Source organism: Lithobates pipiens, unplaced genomic scaffold, assembly GCF_037356315.1.
Source record: "Lithobates pipiens isolate NorthernLeopardFrog02 unplaced genomic scaffold, aLitPip1_a1.2 Scaffold_8, whole genome shotgun sequence".
NCBI lineage: Eukaryota > Metazoa > Chordata > Amphibia > Anura > Ranidae > Lithobates > Lithobates pipiens.
The window spans coordinates 253,821,493-253,843,435 of record NW_027507903.1 but is presented as its reverse complement, the minus strand read 5'-3'; the positions used below and the strand labels follow the sequence as shown (position 1 = coordinate 253,843,435).

Below are 21,943 nucleotides of genomic sequence, written 5' to 3'. Positions count from 1 at the left end.
TGACAACGACACGAAACACACAGCCAGGGCAACTAAGGAGTGGCTCCGTAAGAAGCATCTCAAGGTTCTGGAGTGGCTTAGCCAGTCTCCAGACCTTAACCCAATAGAAAATCTTTGGAGGGCACTGAAAGTCCGTATTGCCCAGCAACAGCCCCAAAACATGAAAGATCTGGAGAAGGTCTGTATGGAGGAGTGAGGCCAAAATCCCTGCTGCAGTGTGCACAAACCTGGTCAAGAACTACAGGAAATGTATGATCTCTATAATTGCAAACAAATGTTACTGTACCAAATATTAAGTTCTGCTGTTCTAATGTATCAAATACTTATGTCATGCAATAGAATGCAAATGAATTACTTAAAAAATCATACAAATGTGATTTTCTGGTTTTTTTTTTTTAGATTCCGTCTCTCACAATTGAGGAGTACTATGATAAATATTACAAAACCTCTAAAAGCTTTGCAAGTAGGAAAACCTGCAAAATCGGCAGTGTATCAAATACTTGTTCTTCCCACTGTATACTCTGTATGATGTGTGAGCCTGAGGGATGGGCATGGCCAGTTTTGGGAATGTGGTTACCTGTTGAAAGAAAGAACTTTATGTACATTGGTTGCTATGGGTAACAACAGTTTTATAGTTGTTTCTAAAAGTAAAGCATTTTTTCATCAGTTTTCCTTTATTTGGAACACCGCAGTTATAATTGTCTCTATAGGCAACAGCCTTTTAGAACTTTTGGTCAGATCCATAGTTTACATTGCACACCCCATTTTGCATCCCCTCACACTCCCACTTTGCACCAATTCACAGACCCCCCCCCCCCCCCACCCAAACAGGCTGGGGACATTTTACAAGTTACCAGGTACATGTATGCAGGTGTATGCAGTGTGTATGCATATGTGGTAATCAAAGGTGGTGCTGAGTTGGGCTGTATATACTTATGAATTCCAAACTGTATATATTACATATACCTAACCCCTGCACTCTACACGACACACCTGACCCCTGCACTGCTGTACCACCTACGCTGCCCCTATTCAAAGGCATTCAAAAGTTCCCACGTATGTTAATAACTTCCTGGCCATGCATTGAATACCTCTAATAACAATAAGCTGTGTTCATGGATAAAAGTCAGGTTACTCACTATTGAAATGTAACATAGATGGATCTTTTTGTCCAAAAAAAAAAAAAAACGGAATGTGTTTAAGCTGTTATCTAAACACAAACTTTAACAGACAATTTTTGGAGGTAATACATTACTTACTTTGCTAGTGAGTGTATGAGTCTTTCTCTCAGCTTCCAGCAGTTTCTTATTTAAAATATCGTTTTGTTCTGTAGTCAACTGAAGCTCATTTTCCAGCCGTTCAAGGCTCAGCTTCAAAGACTGCTTCTCTGCCTAGAAGATGAATAGACACCAGTGTAAACTCACATAACAATTGTATTCAAAGACCGAGGGACAAATAGATCAAACTGTTCACCTATGCTCAGATGATTCACTTGCAAAATGCAGAGGACTAATCACTAGAAAACTTTCTAATCTGTGTCAGTGATGTTTAAGGAATTTTCTTCACAGACTATACTAAAATATTTGCCATTTTTGACCTTACTATAGGCTTACATGTTCAGGTTACAAAATTGTTCTCAGAGAAGTAGACACCTCCTCAGACCTGTTGACTGCAGCTAACGTGGTTCCGTTTCAGAAAACCATAAAGTTAACAGATGGGGCTAAACAGATTACAGTGCTGCCTGAAGGATCTTATACTCAAAGTCAGCTTCTGCAGAATCCTGGATATTCACCTGGTAAAAGTGGTTGTAAAGGCTGAATGTTTTTACCTTTATGCATTCTTTGCCTGAAGGTATAAAACCTTCAGGGTGCAGCTTCCCGCACACCCCCTCCTCTTACCAGAGCCCTGTGCAGCGAAGTGGGGGGGGGGGGGCTCTCTCAGGACTCTCTCCTCGATTGGCTCCCCCTGCTGTCAATCACAGCCAGTGAGGAGGAAGCAAGGCTTTAGAATTACTTTAACAAAACGTGTGAAAGAAAGCAAGATGGCAGCCTTCAATTTGCAAGGAAAAGTCACCTTATGCTAAAAACCTAAAGAGGCACAAATTGACCTAATGGAGTTTGCCCTATTGGGAAAGGGACAAACTCTGCCTCTTAATATAATAATAAGATAATAGACTTGAATGATAAGTTGTTGAGTCCATCGAGCAATGGTGGAAAAAGGAACCTTTAGGAATGACAAACAGAGTTAGGCCGCGTACACACGGGCGGACTGTTGGCTCAACTTTGTCCGCTGAACAGTGTTTCAGCGGACAGTCCGCTCGTGTGTGGGGCTTCAGCGGACAGTTTCAGCGGACAGTTTGACGAACAAAGTTTTTCGGAAATTCCGAAAAACTGTCCGCTGAAACTTTGTTTGAGCGAACAGTCCGCCCGTGTGTAGGCCACTTTCGAAATGAGCAAACTGTTCCCGCTCGGAGGAAAGTCTGCTCATTACGAGCGCGTCTCCAGGTAGGCGGGGCCCGCGAAGGAGACGTCGCGGGCCCCGCCGCCTGGTATGGACTTAAAGGGGAACCCCAACGCCGAAAAAAATCGGCGTGGGGGTCCCCCCAAAGTCCACAACAGACCCTTGTCCGAGCACGCTACCCGGCCGGCCAGGAAAGGGGGGCGAGCGAGCGCGCCCCCCCTTCTGAGCCGTACCAGGCCGCGTGCCCTCAACATGGGGGGTGCCTTGGGGAAGGGGGGGCCGCGCGGCCCCCCCACCCCAAAGCACCTTGTCCCCATGTTGATGAGGACAAGGGCCTCTTCCCGACAACCCTGGCCGTTGGTTGTCGGGGTCTGCGGGCGGGGGGCTTATCGGAATCCGGGAGCCCCCTTTAATAAGGGGGCCCTCGGATACCGGCCCCCCCACCCTATGTGAATGAGTATGGGGTACAATGTACCCCTACCCATTCACCTGTAAAATAAAAGTACCCAAAAAAAAAAACACAACACACGAGATAAAATATTTTATTGCACAGCTCCGGGGGTCTTCCGTCTTCGGGGGTCTTCTCGCCGGACTCCTCCGCTATCTTCGTGTAGCTCTTTTGCTAGCGGAGGAGTCCGGCTTTCTTCCTCCCCGCCGCCGGCCTCTTCTCCCGACTTCGGGGGTCTTGTCCCCCTCTTCGGTTCTTCTGCCGGGCCACCGCGCCTTCTTATAGCTCTTTTGCAGGCGGTGGCCCGGTCTTCTGTCGCCGCTGTCGCCGCCTTCGGTTCTTCTGCCGGGCCACCGCGCCTTCTTATAGCTCTTTTGCAGGCGGTGGCCCGGTCTTCTGTCGCCGCTGTCGCCGCCGCCTTCCGTTCTTGTTCTTCTTCTTCTTCTCCAGGAGATGTTGACACGTCGCTCTCTCCGGCCGGAATGCCAGAGCCGCGCTGAGCGGCCACTTATATAGTGACAATGGGGCGGTGTCACATGGTATATGTCACATGGGTTGGTCACATGGGTTGATGTCACATGGGGACTATGACATCGTAAGGGGGCGGGGTCACCGCGCCTTCTTATAGCTCTTTTGCAGGCGGTGGCCCGGTCTTCTGTCGCCGCTGTCGCCGCCTTCGGTTCTTCTGCCGGGCCACCGCGCCTTCTTATAGCTCTTTTGCAGGCGGTGGCCCGGTCTTCTGTCGCCGCTGTCGCCGCCGCCTTTCGTTCTTGTTGTTCTTCTTCTTCTCCAGGAGATGTTGACACGTCGCTCTCTCCGGCCGGAATGCCAGAGCCGCGCTGAGCGGCCACTTATATAGTGACAATGGGGCGGTGTCACATGGTATATGTCACATGGGTTGGTCACATGGTGACCCCGCCCCCTTACGATGTCATAGTCCCCATGTGACATCAACCCATGTGACCAACCCATGTGACATATACCATGTGACACCGCCCCATTGTCACTATATATGTCACATGGGTTGGTCACATGGGTTGATGTCACATGGGGACTATGACATCGTAAGGGGGCGGGGTCACCATGTGACCAACCCATGTGACATATACCATGTGACACCGCCCCATTGTCACTATATAAGTGGCCGCTCAGCGCGGCTCTGGCATTCCGGCCGGAGAGAGCGACGTGTCAACATCTCCTGGAGAAGAAGAAGAACAACAAGAACGAAAGGCGGCGGCGACAGCGGCGACAGAAGACCGGGCCACCGCCTGCAAAAGAGCTATAAGAAGGCGCGGTGGCCCGGCAGAAGAACCGAAGGCGGCGACAGCGGCGACAGAAGACCGGGCCACCGCCTGCAAAAGAGCTATAAGAAGGCGCGGTGACCCCGCCCCCTTACGATGTCATAGTCCCTATGTGACATCAACCCATGTGACCAACCCATGTGACATATACCATGTGACACCGCCCCATTGTCACTATATAAGTGGCCGCTCAGCGCGGCTCTGGCATTCCGGCCGGAGAGAGCGACGTGTCAACATCTCCTAGAGAAGAAGAAGAAGAACAAGAAGAACAAGAACGGAAGGCGGCGGCGACAGCGGCGACAGAAGACCGGGCCACCGCCTGCAAAAGAGCTATAAGAAGGCGCGGTGGCCCGGCAGAAGAACCGAAGGCGGCGACAGAAGACCGGGCCACCGCCTGCAAAAGAGCTATAAGAAGGCGCGGTGGCCCGGCAGAAGAACCGAAGAGGGGGACAAGACCCCCGAAGTCGGGAGAAGAGGCCGGCGGTGGGGAGGAAGAAAGCCGGACTCCTCCGCTAGCAAAAGAGCTACACGAAGATAGCGGAGGAGTCCGGCGAGAAGACCCCCGAAGACGGAAGACCCCCGGAGCTGTGCAATAAAATATTTTATCTCGTGTGTTGTGTTTTTTTTTTTTGGGTACTTTTATTTTACAGGTGAATGGGTAGGGGTACATTGTACCCCATACTCATTCACATAGGGTGGGGGGCCGGTATCCGGGGGCCCCCTTATTAAAGGGGGCTCCCGGATTCCGATAAGCCCCCCGCCCGCAGACCCCGACAACCAACGGCCAGGGTTGTCGGGAAGAGGCCCTTGTCCTCATCAACATGGGGACAAGGTGCTTTGGGGTGGGGGGGCCGCGCGGCCCCCCCTTCCCCAAGGCACCCCCCATGTTGAGGGCACGCGGCCTGGTACGTCTCGGGAGGGGGGGCGCGCTCGCTCGCCTCCCTTTCCTGGCCGGCCGGGTAGCGTGCTCGGACAAGGGTCTGTTGTGGACTTTGGGGGAACCCCCACGCCGATTTTTTTCGGCGTTGGGGTTCCCCTTTAAGTCCATTCCAGGCGCCTACCTTGACACGCGCTCGAAATGAGCGGACTGTTGCCTCGTGTGTGGGCGAGTCCGCTCATTTCAAAAGTTGCGCGGACTTAGTACGACGAACAAAGTTTGCCGTATTTGTCCGCTCAAAAAGTGCCGTGTGTGGGCGTGTTCGTTCATTCAAAACTTTGAGCGGACTGTTTGACGAACTTAGTTTCGGCAAACAGTCCCCGCGTGTGTACGCCGCCTTAGACTTTTGTAAGAAAACAGCAGAAGCTGAAAGAAACTTGAACGGAAAATATCACATCCAGACAATAGAGGAAAATCCCCTTATCCCCGGCCGGACGCACACAGACAGACCCGTTCTCCTGGAAACCGTCACAAACACGAGGTGATGTATAGCGTACCACTCAGCTGAGTGGGCTGGACTTAAGGCTTATTTTCTTCTATATATTTGTAAGTGCATTTTTACTTTTTTTATTTTGAGAAATAAAGGGTTTTACACTATTTCGAGCTTTATCTTCCCTTTATGGTTCCGATGTCCCTTCTTTTGAGTCCTTCTTTGGGCCTTTGAGGAATACGCTTGGGAACAGGCCTTCTTCCCAATCCCCACTGGAGTAGTGGAACTAGGAGGAAATTGAGGACCCCCCTTTGGCCGGAAGTCATTCTTACAAGTCTCGTGTGACCCTCTGTAGTGGGGGGTCATGTTTTTCTGGTAAGCGGCAAATTTTTATCACATGTTGGTGGCGGATTGAACACTTACCTTTTCATTGGACTAAGTGGCTGCTTTTCCATGAATATTGTGGTTTAGTTTTGGAAGGACTCCATCTTCACACTTTATAACAATTGTTTTTGTGGTTCATGCATACGGACTCACTTTTTAAATACTGGGTGTTTTTGTCTTATTTTCTTTTATGCCGATAGAGGCCCACATAACGGAAATTTATATTGTAATAAGGGTCAATTTTTATGTTTCAAGTTTTCTATATGTGCTTTACACTATGCACACATGTTCACTAATTTATATATGGTTATTATACTGTGTTTTCAATTTTTATTTTTGTGCACAATCAGTTGTCTGCATAAGTTAAGCGCGGCTTAGTAGTATATTTTTTTCATTTTTTCTGTATTTATGTGACAGTTAAACGTTCATTCCCACAGGTATCACCTTAGAGTACATATAATTTACACTTTTTCTTTTACCTTAGTGCAGTTTTTCACATTTCTTTCTTAGTAGTATAACATGGTTTGGGTACCACATCCTCCTGTGCCGGTTTGGTGCAGAGAGAATCACTGGAACACCCTCCATCTTAATTCTGCAGAGCAGACGAGGATGGAGCTTCAGGTTGAACTGATTCCAGAGAGTCACCATCCACCGCAAAGGCTAGAGGATCGGTGGACTTGGAGACAAATCTGGTCAGTTCGTTGTTGAAATTGAAATCCCAGGAGGTCCATGTCTAACATCTCCCACCTGCAATAGGGGCCCAGACATTGACAACTGAGGAAATCTGCCTGCCAACTGTTTGGGTCCCGAATGTGCACAGCAGGCTGGTCCAGAATGTGAGGTTTTCTCAGGCCAGAATTTGGTCAGCTTCTATTTGAGCTTGAAGACTTTTGGTTTCTCTTTGATGGATGAGGTATGCTACTGATGTGGCGTTGTCTAATTGAAGCTTCCAGTCGAGAGATGCAGTGTTGCAGGGTCAACTGAAAAGCTCTGAACTCCAGAATATGGATTGGGAGACGGGTTTTCTCTGGCAAAAAAAAAAACAAGAGGGTATAAAAGGACTCCTCCCCAGTCCGATAGCCTGGCCTCCATCATAGGAACCTTCCAAACTAGTAAGAGGAAAATCTTTCTGAACTCCAGGCTGAGTGTTTGACCCACCATACCAAGGCAAACATGGTTTTGCATATCGGATACAACAGTCCAAAGAATGGGATCTCCTGTCCCACACTGCAAAATGTGGGAGTTCTAACAGTCCGGAGTGGAATCGGACATAGAGAACTGCCTCACAGGAGGCCATCATTAACCACTTCAGCCCTGGAAGATTTTCCCCCTTCCTGACCAGAGCACTTTTTACAATTTGGCACTGCATCACTTTAACTGTCAATTACACGGACATGTAATGCTGTAGTACCCAAACAAAATTTGCGTCTTTTTTTCCACAAATAGAGCTTTATTTTGGTGGTATTTGATCACAAATTCCAGCAATGGCCCAAAGGTCTGAAATGTCTCAGAACCAGATGGCTGCAAAGGCTAGCAGACGTCCCCCCACTTTCAAAAGTGGGGGCATTCTGAAGACTTGCTTGTGGAACTGGAAGACTTGGAGGTGTAGGCAGATCCAGGTTCCAGCATTTGCATTTTAAACTTGCAGGCCTTGGAGAAATCAAAAAGGAGCCCTTCTGTCCGATGGACATTTTTACTTTATTAACATTTTAAACACCCTGACTTGCATGCACTGTACTGTTTTAAACAATTGATGTTTTTCAAAAATCCAGTGAAATTAGCATAGCTGACATTAGAATATGTGCTGTCCAGTTGCATCTGTTTTAATTTAGCCTGTAGAATTATAACGTTTCCCTGACCATTGTAGTCCATCAGGGTCTCCGATTAAAACGTCTGTGTAATTTGCAGCAGTTACACTTGAGAAAGGGTGGATGTCCTTGAAAAGTGTTGCCCATTAGCTCCACAGACTTTCCTTTCACATGTGTATCTAGACAATGAAAAGCTGCTTCCTTGACAGTTCAGTGGGTCTCGCACACTAGCGCCAGCTTCTCAGCGTTCTGTTTTTCTGGATTTAGTCCTCTGGTTGTGCTGTGGTGTGGATAAGGTGTATGTCTCTGGATACTTATCCAATAGGACATTTTAATTGTTTAATAAATATACCTGACACCAATGCTTTCCTGTGTATATCCCAACATGTATCACAAGTATCTAACACTTTGACAAAAATGAATAAACACAGAATAAATATTAGTGTATCCTCATACAATGTCAACTTAATACTCAGTCCTATGAACGTTTACCTCAAGGGATCGGATAGTTGCCTGGGTCTCACTATACAGCTGCTTTTGTGATCTCTGTACATTTTCAGCTTGTGATCCATAGTGGTCTCTTGCTGCTCGAAGTTCTGTCACCTCCGCTCTTAAATCTTTTATAGTTTGGCACAATTGGACTTTTTCTGCTAAAAGAGCTTCCACACGTTTGCTATCTCTTGTGGGATCAATGCTGATTATCTGATTATGAAGCTCCTCTTTATCTTTTTCCAGCTGCGAGATCTACAAGAATTATTAAACATACAATAATGTATCATTATTAGAAGTTCTATCATACCCAAAACATCCAGACTCTACTTAGCAATCGAACGTGCTTTAATTTCACTACATATAGCTGGGGTTTAAAAAAAAAAAAAAAAATATACACAGAAGCTCACTCAAACTACTCATAGATAGAGCTCAATGTTTAAGCAATATAAACAAAATACGATCTGAAATTGTATGCACTGGATATAGAACTGAAGCATCTAAACATGTATTGGACAAATTTTTGGGCATTTTTAAAAACGTCCTTATTAGCAGAATTTAATTTAAACAGTGCTGCTCCTTACTACATTACATGCTTTAAATCATAAACATCTTGTGACCCATAGGCTTTAGTAGGGGTAAAGGCTGTAAAACCCCTTTGAGGACAGAGATCGGAGTCACTGGTTCTATGTAGTCTGTAAAAGTGTGCATAAAGTATAACTAAAGGCATTTGTTTTAGCTTTGGACAGAGTGGAGCGGGAATAGAACATTTGTTAATTGTTGTCTGTGCCCCCATTAGGGAGATTCACCCTCTCCAATTGTCCTATTTACCATTAATCTTGAAAGTGAAAGAAAATCCCAAATTGTGGGTTGTCCCCAAAACAGTAATAGAAGGAAAAAAATATCAACGGGGACAGGAGTCCTGGTGACAACCAGGGGATTGCCTCACTTTGGAGAGCTTATCTCTCACTTCCTGTTGTGGCTAGGGGGCAGAAAATGAAAAGAAATCTCCCCAATAGGACACAGATGTAAAAACAAAAACAAAAAAAAACCTGACATGGATTCTAACCCTTCCATAGTTTATCCAAAATGGAAAAAAAAATAAAATAAAAAAGTTTCGCCTTAAGTTTTACTTTGTGCCAGCATTTAAATGCAGAAAATCCACGTCTATTAATTTCCAGTTCCATCAAACAATGAGGATGAAGTATACACAAAGGGTCTGTGGTCAATCGAGCCCCATGTTATTTTAAAGTGGTTGTAGGCAAAAAATGAACAAAGCATATCCTTCTATAGTGTGTACTAGCCTCTATCCAAAGCACATGTGATTTCTGTCCTCTTTCTTTCCTCTATTTGCATGAGTCACTTCTGACAGTCTATGCCTACACCACAATCCCAAGAGACTGCCCCATCCCTTTCCAGCACACAGCAGGTAACCGACAGCCTCAGCTCTGCATATTTCCCTATGAGACTATAGAGCAGGGGTAGGCAACCTGGGCCCTCCAGCTGTGGTGAAACTACAAGTCCCATGGAGACATTACAAGACCCTGACAATCACAGGCATGGCTCCTAGAGGCAGAGGCATGATGGGATTTATAGTGTCACCACAGCTGGAGTGCCGAGGTTGCCTACCCCTGGTGTAGAGGGGGGTGTCCTTTCCCTCCACTCAGATTTCAGATTACCCTCAGCTCCCTGCTCTATGCTGTATAGTGTGCGAGACCTCAGATCCTTGCTCCCTGCTATACTCTAAATAGCTGTAGAGGAGAGGGGGCTGAAGATAAACTGGTACAGTTTATGTGGGAGGATTTGTTTAAACTCTGTGGATTACTTGAGGCTAGTTACTTGTGTAGGCGTTTACAACCGCTTTAAGCGATTACTGACCACAGACTGTACAATCTCTTTTCAATTTGCCAACTATAAGCATTACTTGACTGAATATAAATTGAACAGCTTATTAAGGAAGGTCCTACACAGTTTCTGCCAAATATAAAGAAGATTGTTAAAAATGTGTGCCATCTTAAACTGGAACTGAATTTAAAAAGTTGTTTCATGGAGGTTGATATTACTCCCGACCCCTCTAATTTGTGCTCTGCAAACTTTACCCCGCTGCTGATCCATCTTAAAGCTGACCTCATCCATTGGCACTCCCTCACATTAACATGGTTTGAGTGATGCAAAGCCCTCAAAATGACCGTGCTACCTAGAGTCTTGTATTTGTTGCAAGCTTTTCCTATTCGCCTCCCGCCAGTGTTTTTGAAACGAGTGAGTGTGCTGTTTCAGGACTTTGTCGGGTCGCATTGTAAGCCCCGCATTAGACTGCAACTTCATCTTGCAAAGCATAGGGGTGGAGTGGGCCTACCAGATGTGAAAGCCTACTGCAGAGCGGCGCACCTCACTAGACTAGTGGACTGGCATTGTCATGCAGCAGCGAAACACTGGGTGGCCATGGAAATAGAGGACTCTAAAGATACTGCTAAGAGCTGGCCGTGGATCACCTCACCTTTACCAAAGCCCCTTATCGAGCATCCTATTGGTGGCAAGAGACGCCGTTCGTCACTCCTTGATGTCACCACTACTTGGGAATCCTGAATTCCCTCCTGGTCTTCAAAATCCTAATTTCCAGCGATTGAACATGAGTGGGAGGCGCCACTTTGTGACTTTGTCGGTACCGATGGTCAACTTTCCCCTACTGCAGGGGTATCTGCCACAAATCCTCCCTTGGACTTCTGGAGTTGCCTTCAGCTATGCAATTTTCTTTGGGGATGCTTGAGGACTCTGGGCATAGCTCGCCAGCTCATGAGAGTGGAACACACTTGCCACTGGGGGAAGCCAGTCCGTCACAGTCTCTCGATGATTTATGCCTCTCTGACTCACCCGGCAGAGAGATATGTTCCACCCTTCCTTTCTAAATGAGAATCTGACATAGGTATTCAATTCAATGACTCTCAGAAAGAGAAGATCCTTCACTTTTACCAAAAGTCATCCATAGCTTCAAGAGTCCAAGAGACCGGTTATAAGATTTTGATCAGATGGTACAGAGTACCCACTACCTTACATTGTTTCTTCCCTCAGGTTCCTAGTTCATGCTGGTGGTGTGGCACTGCTGAGGGAACGATGCTTCACATTCTGGCGCAAAGGGACCGGCGTAAAAAAACACCTGACAAATGTAGACCTGGAGGGAAATCCTGTGGCATGTCTACTCCATCTTTCAGAAAGACCAATCAAGAAATACAAATCCTCCCTTACCATCCAGTCGCTGAACAGGGCTAAGGTATGTGTTCCCCTCTGTTGGAGATTGGAGAACACCCCGTCCAAATCCTTGTGCTTTACTAAAGTAAATGAACTAAGAGATATGGAAGACCTCACCACCACCTTGTATAACCGGGAGGAGGCCTTCCACGAGACCTGTGTATACTGATGCCTATCTATGGGAAATGGTGCAGCAAGACTGACTTCTTGAATGTTGCCTCACAACCCAGAATGAGAGATACTATCTAATCTGCCTTCTCTTTTGTCTGTCTTTCTGATTCTGTTCCTACTATGCCCTGGAGGCATTCCCAACCTTTTTCCCCTTCTTACAGTACCCCCTACCTACATTTACACTCTTAATGCATATCCTAATCACATTATGGTCCCATTTCAGAGCTAAGCAAAAAGTTTAAAAAAAAATTACATTTTTTTTCTTTCAAAATTAACGCTATTTGTTTGTTCATAGTGCAAAAAAAAAAAAATTAACGGAGGTGATCAAATACCACCAAAAGAAAGCTCCATTTGTGAGGGGGAAAAAAAAAAAGTACGTAAATTTTGTTTGGGAGCCACATCGCACGCCTGCGCAATTGTCAGTTAAAGCGACGCAGTGCCGAATCTCAAAAAACGCTCTGGTCTTTTGCCAGCCAAATGGTCCGGTGGTTAAGTGGTTAAGTAATTTCCCCTCAAAGCATGGCTCCCACCCCAGCCCCCATCAGGGAACTCTATATTAACCTGTGCACTGCAAGCCAGCTCTGATGATCAATATTGTGTGTTTAGCTTTTGTGTGCGACTTGCTGTGTATTCTACATCTGATTCCAGCTACTGATCTTGGCTTGTTCTTGACTATCCTTACCCGCTTTTTACCCCGACCTTTGGCTATCTCCTGACTATCCTTTGTTGTGGCAGTCTGCTGCTTCCACTCTACCCCCCTGTAGTCTACCGTGAGCTGGGAGGCACTGGGGGTCGCGACCTAGAGCAAGACTGCAGCTAAATCCATCCTCACCTCTAGGGGCTTCTGGTGAACACCCGCTGGCTCTTAGATTCGCCCCATGAAATCTCATGCTCTAGCTCCCAGTGTCATCCGTGTAGGTGCTACAAAGTACCTGCTCTCCTGTATAACCTAGAGCTCCATCCACAGCAGTCAGCTGTAGGGTCAACTACCTTGACATTAAGTCTGGGAGGTCAATCCCCCCTTTCAATTTGGGGGTCACTGATCTGGCTCAACCGAGGATGCTTGGAGATCCAGATGAAGTTCTTGCAAATCTGCCTGTACGAGGAAAAGAATGCTGGGGGGGGGGGGGATTTTAATTGGTAAAGTTTGGAGGAGGTATAGGATTCTTGGAAGGACATTCATCTTGATAATGGCCGCTCTCTCGACCAGGAGAAAGGACCAGTTGTCAGTTTTTTAAGATCTTGTTGGATGATTCCCAGGATCGGGAGGCAATTTCTAGAGTATAGCTCGGAAAAAATTTAAACGGGAGCTGGACACCGAGGTAGGTATGGCGACAGAGTCCCATCAGAAGGGGAAATTATTTTGTCAGCGAGTTAACCACTTCAGCCCTGGACCATTTGGCTGGCAAAAGACCAAAGTGTTTTGTGCGATTTGGCACTGCGTCACCTTAAATGACAATTGCGTGGTCGTGCGGCGTGGCTCCCAAACAAAATTGGCGTCCTTTTTTCTTTTTTTTCCCCACAAATAGAGCTTTCTTTTGGTGGCATTTGATCACCTCTGCGGTTTTTATTTTTTGCGCTATAAACAAAAAAAATGCATTATTTTTTACTTTATGCTATGCTATGATAAATATCCCCCCCCCAAAAAAAAAAAAATTCCCTCAGCTTAGACCGATACGTATTCTTCTACATATTTTTGTTAAAAAAATTTGCAATAAGCGTTTATTGATTGGTTTGCGCAAAAAAAAGTTATAGAGTCTACAAAATAGGGGATACAGAGGAGCTATAGGGAAAACGTAGGACCTTGCTCGGCTACCTGAGGTATAAGTTGTTCTCATGTATTTTCTATAGGTCCTAGTCAGGGACCTGAGTAAAATGAGTAATAGTGATCTTAGTACTTAGTAACCTCCTCGTACAGTACATTATGATAGTTACAAACATCTATTGGTAAGTAAGAGTGAATTGTAATATTATTCTCCTGCATTTGCAAGGATCAGGGTGTAGTCCTTCTTGTGAACTGGCTCTTTCATTGTAAATCAGCATCCATGGCAGTCTGGGCGGTGACTCCAAGGCCACTGTTCTGATCACTCGTGCAGTAAAAGCGCAAGGGAAGCTTCAGAGGAGGGTTTTTATGTGGGTTGACTTACCATGTCCAAGTATAGCCTAGGCCCGCATAAGTATATGGACCCCTGACAAGGATCATGGTTACAGTCGGGAACAAACCCCTGTTAATTTCATGGGGCTGATCCCCTCCCAGGAGGTGGGGAAACGGTCATGAAGGGTGCCATAACAAATGTAGTTAAGAACTTAACTCAAGTAAGTGGAGCTTCATTCGATTGTAGTGAAGGGTTAGAAAGCGTTAACGCACTGTAACATTAAATGCTTGAGAAACAGTGTCCTTCTGCTGTCACACATAGTATAACTGCAGGCCAAACAAGCTCCATAAATAACTGAATGTGAGACAATGTCCCCGGGCAGGCTCACCACCAACATCCTGTGACAGAATGTTGCTACTTGCTAGTTTAGACTGTCTCACGGGGAGAGCGGGATCAGGTGGCAGAGGAGTTACGGGAGGCTGTCCCCATGATTTCAGGTTGATCTTGGCGGGAAATACCTCCGGTATAAGGTGGCAGAGTTCTGTGGCGACGGGAGCTCTGATCTCAGGCAGCCATCTTCCGGCGAGGTCAACCCACCCCCGAATTTAAAAAATAAACATTTTCTATGTTCAAGGGAAAATTTAGAAATGGTAAATGTCTCCAAACAGTACCTTGAAAAAATATCTTTTGTATGGAATTCCTCCAAAAAAAAAAAAAAAAATACCTGCAGTGCACTTCTTTGTATGTAAGGGTGCCTAGACTCTCCCGTGCATAAAAAGCTTCATAGCTGTATATCTGCAGTGTGAGATCCAAGGCATCGCTGCCCCTGACTGCTAACTTCGGGAGAATTGGGATGAGATTTGATGATGTCACTTCTATGTTATTCACTGTTCTCTTTACTCAAGGCTCTGATGTGAGAAAGAAAAAGCCCTGCCTCTACCAGGTGACTGGCGGCTTCTACACACAAATGCAATGCTAAGCAAGGCATGGCAAGTCAGCAACAGGAAAAATCAGCTAAAGGGAGACACAATCACAGAAACTACAGGTGACTAGTCCTCTGCTCTCTGTCTGGGTTTTTTGGACACAGGCTGCAGTCGCTGTAAATCTGAGGGGAAGATCTGAAAAGAGGGAAAGCTCTGCCGATTTTATCATTCAATCACGTACAAGCAAAAATGCGTTTTTTTATTTTTCTTGCATGTCCCCCTCAGATCTACAGCGACTGCACTTCCAAGTGCACTTGTAGTGCAAAATGGATTTGCCTTTAGTAAATAAACCCCTAAAAGTCTGGGCATTTGGAGACAACAGAAAAATTAACCCTTCACAAAAATAAGTTCACATTTCATAGATAGGAGAAACAGTAGGCACACTGTAGCCTAAAGGGGTTGTATTTTTCCGAAATCCAGTAATCTTTTTTTAATCCCGTTTGTGAATTTATTTAATGTCATAAAGTTCCTTTTAGTTGTCATGTCCTTGTCATACCTTCTCTCTATGACCAAGAAATGATGATCTCTGTGTGAATCTGCAGTTGCCCCACTGGCTGAGGAGGCATTTGTCATCCCCACAAACTAATCTTCTCCCTCTACAATGCCTCATATTGTGTGTTGTTTGTGTTTCTTAGTTCAAATAAAAAACAAATTATAATATATATATATATATATATATATATATATATATATATATGAAGAGGCTTTTAATAATTTCTTAATATCCTCTTTCTGTACAGGTTATGGAACAGATTTTTTTCTATTTTTATTTAACATATTATCATACCTCGGCTTCATACTTGATCTTCTGTTCTGCCAAAATACGTGTCTGCTCTTCTTTTTGTTGCTCAATCTGAGCTGCAAGAATACTTGTTTCATAACGCAGTCTGTTGAAGTCTCCACGATATTTTTCAGCATCCTAGAAAATGAATTCATGATTAGTCTCAAAAATGTAACTTTTATCTAAATTTTTATAAATATTAGATAAAGATAGGAAAGTCAACTGCAATATACAGATTAGATGTTTTCTACATTAAGAAATTATATATATATATATATATATATATATATATACATATATACACACACACACACACCTCACATTTTTGTAATATTTTCTTCTATCTTTTCATGTGACAACACTAAAGAAATTACACTTTGCTGCAATGTAAAGTAGTGAGTATACAGCTTGTATAACAGTGTAAATTTACTGTCCCCTCAAAATAACCGCCATTAATGTCTAAACTGCTGGCAACCCCTAAGTGAGAATGTCCAAATTGGGCCCAAAGTGTCAATATTTTGTGTGGCCACCATTATTTTCTTTTTTTTTATTCTTTATTTAAATTTTTCATTTAAGTTGCGTACAAAACATAATCAAGTATTAAAAGAAAACCATAGGACCAAAATACATTCATGCCCTTCAATTTTTCACATTATCCTGGTTTTCTTTCTTTACTTCACGAGTTCTTCTAAAATATCTCCCTCCCACCCCTCTCCCCACTCCCACCACCATGCTTGACTGTAGGCCACACACGCTTTACATCATCTGAACCAAATAAGTTTATCTTGGTCTCCTCAGACCACAGGACATGGTTCCAGTAACCCATGTCCTTAGTCTGCTTGTCTTCAGCAAACTGTTTGCGGGGTTTCTTGTGCATCATCTTTAGAAGAGGCTTTCTTCTGGGATGACAGCCACGCAGACCAATTTGATGCAGTGTGCAGCATATGGTCTGAGCACTGACAGGCTGACCCCCCCCCCCCCACCCCTTCAACCTCTGCAGTAATGCTGGCAGCATTCATACGTCTATTTCCGTGATGTTGAACACGTGCACTCAACTTCTTTGGTCAACCATGGCGAGGCCTTTTCTGAGTGGAACCTATCCTGGTAAACCGCTGTGTGGTCTTGGCCACCGTGCTGCTGCTTAGTTTCAGGGTCTTAGCAATCTTCTTATAGCCTATGCCATCTTTATGTAGAGCAATTCTTCTCTTTTTTTTTTAGATCCTCAGAGTTCTCTGCCATGAGGTACCATGTTGAATTTCCAGTGACCAGTATGAGAGAGTGAGAGCGATAACACCAAATTTAACACACCTGCGCTCCATTCTCACCCGAGATCATGTAACACTAATGAGTCACATGACACCGGGGTGGGAAAATGGCTAATTGGGCCCAATTTGGACATTTTCCCTTAGGGGTGTACTCACTTTTGTTGCCAGTGGTTTAGACATCAATGGCTGTGTGTTGTGTTATTTTGAGGGGACAGCAAATTTACACCGTTATACAAGCTGTATACTCATTACTTTACAATGTAGCAAAGTGTAATTTCTTCAGTGTTGTCACAAGAAAAGAGATAATAAAATATTTACAAAAATGTGAGGGGTACTATCTTTTGTGAGAAATTATTACATTATAAATATATATATATATATTACAAATAGATGTAACATAGAGCATCCATGTCACCAAGTTTACAAAGCATCTCCAATAAGACAACAGAACACTCACTGCATCACTAAAAGTACCTCATGGGGTCTTCTTTATAAAGCAGAGAAGTTGGGCCTCAATCACAAGAGGCGTACTACAGCATACACCTGCGCAAGGCCATATTTATCAGCACAGGGATGCACAGGTGTTTTGTGCATCCCTGGGCAGGCAGTCCCATTGGTGTCAACTCAGATGCAGCCACTGCAAGAACAAATTTGACCTCCATGGGCGGGTGGATAGCCCTGAACGCACACTGCTGCGTTCGGGGGGCTCTGTATCTGCACAGATGGCAAATTGGAAGCAGCCACTGTGTCCCAACATTAGTATGACTGCTTGCATTCTTGTGCAGGTAAACATGGCCCTTGCATGGGCACACGCTGTAGTATGCCTCGTGTGAACAAAGCCTTGCCAAACAAACCTTGGTGGTTAATCAATGCACTGTTATCAAAACACATGCACAAGAGTCAAATGTATGCAAATATTGGATTCACTGCTTTATAAATGTACCCCAATGTGGACAAGTAGGGAGTGTGTCCCTCCACTGTAACTTACTCTTATGTCTGTGTAATCTGACCTTTCTGCAAATCAGTTTTAAAGCATAACTGTAAATGATTTAGAGAAGACAATTATGTACTCTCTGTTCAAATGTATTCAGCTTTGTTTGAATATTGAGCCATGTATTCCACAAAACGGTTCTGAAAGCATGAAGCTGAAATTAATTGCTTTATTATGTTTTAACTAAAAACTAGAATAGGTAGGTGGTTTCCTCTTTATTTTTCGGGTTTTCCCAGGTCCCACCCTGAGCAGATTTCCCAGATCTTCCTCCCCAAAGCTATTAAGTCAAGTGTGGGCGCACTTCCCTTGTAATGCAAAAGTGTAGTGTAGTTTTAGATATTTATTTCTTTCTGTGTTGCTGACAGTGTACTTTTTGCGAGATTATCCTTCATTTCCTGTCCTTGAGACAAAACATAAAGCGAGAACAAAATCTCTCTAAATTACTAAAATTAACATATGAGACAGATGTCACTGTCTTCCTTGGAAGATTTATTCTTACACTTGTTCCGAGGACCTCTAAAATGTTCTACCTTTGTCACAATAGTCACCAGCCAGGACAAACAGAAAGGGTGAATTTCCTTAGCAGGGACACAGACAGAAAAAAAAAAAAAAAAAAGGGACAGGGATTCTAACCTTCTTACTTTTTATACAAAAATAAAGAAAAAAAAATTATGCCTATGAATTTACTTAAAAAAAAAAAAAAAAAAAAAAAAAAACAAGAATGAAACACTCTCATAACATCCTTGCCACGTGGGTTGAGCTGCAGCTAAATCTAAGAGTAAAGCCTGGTACACGCTAGTTTTTTTTGTTCAACCCAGTAGTAGTACAGCTTAGGAGAAGCCAATGTACTAACTATCCAACGTTAGTACAGCAATCTCCCCTGTTCTACTGTGTTCTGGCGCTCCAGTGTTCTCAGCCATTGGCAGACCTTTTTCAGTCATGCCCCTTTGACAGAAACCGGCTACACGGACTGACCGCAGAACACAGGGCCCGAATGTCGGCGGGTTTCTATTGAACCGGCCGATGCCGTTTGACATTCGGCTAGTGTGAACTAGGCTTAAGAGATTCTGTGGGCCAACCTGTTAAAATGTATATAAAAAAAACTGACATATGGGGAAAAAAAAAAAAAAAAGGAGGTTGTAACAATTTTAAGTATTTTAAGATACAAATGCTTAAAGCCCAGCTGCAGCCTCCTAAATGTCATAGTCACCTTGTAAATTCATCTTTTTAATTTAATTTATTTATTTTTACTAAGCACCTGGAGTACACTTCAGGGCTAGTGCTCTGCCGCTGGACCCTTGGGTCTCAGCTCCTGAACCTGCAGAGTCGTATGCAGCTTTTCTATCTGCCCCTACCCTCCTCCTGCCTAATCAAAGAGGGCTTTATATTATGGGAACCCAATCACAAAATACAAAGCAGTCTGTGAATGGGCAGCAGAGGGGAGAGGCTGGCAAAGGTGCTGCTGTATGAGAGCGCAGTGTTTCTCCTGTCAAGCTAACAGGAGTATAGTAATTGCTGTACTCTCGGCGCTCAGTAAAAAAGGCAGTTGTAAATAAAAGAGATAAGCCCACAAGGTGTGATGCACCTTGTTGGGTTATAGTAAGCCTAAACATTTTATAGACAGTGGCTGAATTCCTGGACATCAGCTTTAACATGTACTGTTTGATCTATATTAACTTAATTCCTAGAATTTTTGAGAAACTACAATTAGGCTCTCTTACCATGGATGTTTTAAATGCAGTGAAAAAAAAAATACAAGTTGTACAAATAAGATAGGGCTCAAGCTGTCCCCATCTTCATACCAACTAAGCTTATTCTATTAGTTTTGCTCATTAAAAACTGGTGCTCCACTGGAGGCTCAACCAGTTCTTCCAAAGGAAACCAAAAATGAAAGGTATACTTACTTCAACCAATTTCTGACAATGTTGTCGCATAGGAGCTTCTATGTCTTGCTGTATTTGAATTTTTAATAGGTCTAGTTTCTGAGGCGACAGCACCTAAAATAAAGAGGTTATTTAACTGGTAAACAAGGATGTTCAATTTGTTTTCTAAATTATGATCTCAGCAAGCAAGAATGCACTTGAGGAAAAATCTGAGAGAAATCACATGCAAATTTACTAGTGGCAACAAACGACAAATATTGTCTGCAGTTCTATGAAATGCATTTCTCTTGGTCCATAATACGGCTGCAGTTATAAAAAAAATAAAGGAAATAAAATCCAAGAAACAAGATTTCCTGCGCATATTCAGGAAAAATGGAAAATTGTATTAGATACTTATTAATTTTCCTTTCTTGGTGCTTATACATGGAACTCCACCTCCAAGCACTCCTGCAGGACCATTTTATAGCATAAAAAAAATTAAAAAAAATAATAATATGTATGGTTAAAGTGGTTGTTAAGCCACTCACCTGTATACACTATCAGCACTGCCTCCTATTGCAGTGTCCCCCTCTGTGTGTGATTTATGGAAAAAAAAAATACCTAAATTTCACAGCCGAGATTGCGATCACATGACCAGACAGCTTTCTCCTTTTGTCCCCCAAGAGATGCAGTGGGCAGGGCTGAGATTCTCCTGCTATCGTCCGTCTGGAGGGGAGGAGGAAAGAGCTGGCTGATCATGCAATCGTAATCTCGGCTCTTAAATGAGCCATTTACAGCATTTATATTTATAAAAATCATTCACAGAGGGGGACAATGCAATAGGTGGCAGTGCTGATGGTGTATACGTGTTAGTGTTATGAGAGCAGCAGGAGGGGAGAGGGGTGGTACTGTCACAAGCAGATAGACAGAGAAGGGAGGGAGGAGGACACAAGAGCAGAAAGGAGAGCTACAGATAGCAGGCTGCAGGTGACAGAGGCACATAAACTGACCACAGTGTTGGGCTCAGCAGCCATGATGCACCGTGGTCAGTTTACAGAGGGGAGGGTAGAAACTGGCAGGATCAGCCAGGTTTTTTCTTTAGGTGTTACAGGGGGCCAAATGACACAGAACAAGCACTGTGTCATATAACACGCTTTAAAAAAGGAGCAGGATCCATTTTCTGTTGGGTTAACAAAGGCTTTAAAAGGACCTCAGTACTCTCGGTAGCAAGCCATATAGTGAGGAGGGGGAAGAAGAAGAAGGAAGAGGGGGGGGGGGGGGGGAAGAAGAAGAAGGAAGAGGGGGGGGGGGGGAAGAAGAAGAAGGAAGAGGGGGGGGGGGGGAAGAAGAAGAAGGAAGAGGGGGGGGGGAAGAAGAAGAAGGAAGAGGGGGGGGGGGGAAGAAGGAAGAAGGAAGAGGGGGGGGGGGGGAAGAAGAAGAAGGAAGAGGGGGGGGAAGAAGAAGAAGGAAGAGGGGGGGAAGAAGAAGAAGGAAGAGGGGGTAAGAAGAAGAAGAAGAAGAAGGAAGAGGGGGAAAGAAGAAGAAGAAGGAAGAGGGGGAAAGAAGAAGGAAGAGGGGGGAAGAAGGAAGGAAGGAGGAAGGAGGAAGAAGGAGGAAGAAGTCCCACTGGGGAAATACTCTTTCTGGGAGGGCGAATCTTCAGCACCACTCCGAGGAACTCTATTACCAAGGCTTTTTAGCCCACCTAGACAGGAATTGCTGTCACGTGAACCTTTAGCAAACTGAGGTTAAGATCTAGGCCAGTCTGAAGGAAATCCTTAAAGTGGGTCTAGCATCAGATATATTATTTCATTGTAAGTGCATCCATGCCAAGAATGAATACATTCCTGAGATGTCACAAATATACAAGAACAGTTATTAATAAACTGTACCTTTATTTGTATAGTAAAGCAATTTTTAAAGCTAGAACTAAAGTTTTTCCCTTTTTTTTTTTTTTTTTTTTACATATATTAATGTAAACACTCTTAAATTGCAAGTTAAAAATTATGCATGTATCCACACTTTAAAACAAAAAGGTCTTGTGGCAATTAAGCCAATTGTATTTGCTCCTAATGCATTGTATTAATATAACATTGCCCTTAAAAGTAGAACTAAAGGCAAAAACATTTTTTCCTATTTTGGATTTTTTTTTTTTGGCCATCTGTGTCCCATTGGGGAGATTTCTTTTTCACTTTCTGTTCCATAGCCAAACAGGAAAACGGTAAACGTGACAAAGAGGTAGAATCTCCCTAATGGGAACACAGCCAGCACTAAAAACCTGACTGGTATTC

The 21,943-nt window shown here is 44.2% G+C and overlaps 1 protein-coding gene across 2 annotated transcripts in view; it reads right to left on the bottom strand.

The window, feature by feature from the left end:
- Positions 1-21,943, bottom strand: part of CEP83 (centrosomal protein 83) — an 84,186-nt gene that overhangs the window by 53,958 nt on the left and 8,285 nt on the right. For both annotated transcript variants that reach the window (XM_077470607.1, XM_077470606.1), the window contains exons 4-7: positions 19,695-19,787; positions 15,541-15,672; positions 8,261-8,512; positions 1,260-1,391 (exon numbers count right to left, since the gene is read on the bottom strand). In XM_077470607.1, the coding sequence (XP_077326733.1) occupies positions 1,260-1,391; positions 8,261-8,512; positions 15,541-15,672; positions 19,695-19,787 (609 nt within the window). The remainder of the gene's footprint in view (positions 1-1,259; positions 1,392-8,260; positions 8,513-15,540; positions 15,673-19,694; positions 19,788-21,943) is intronic.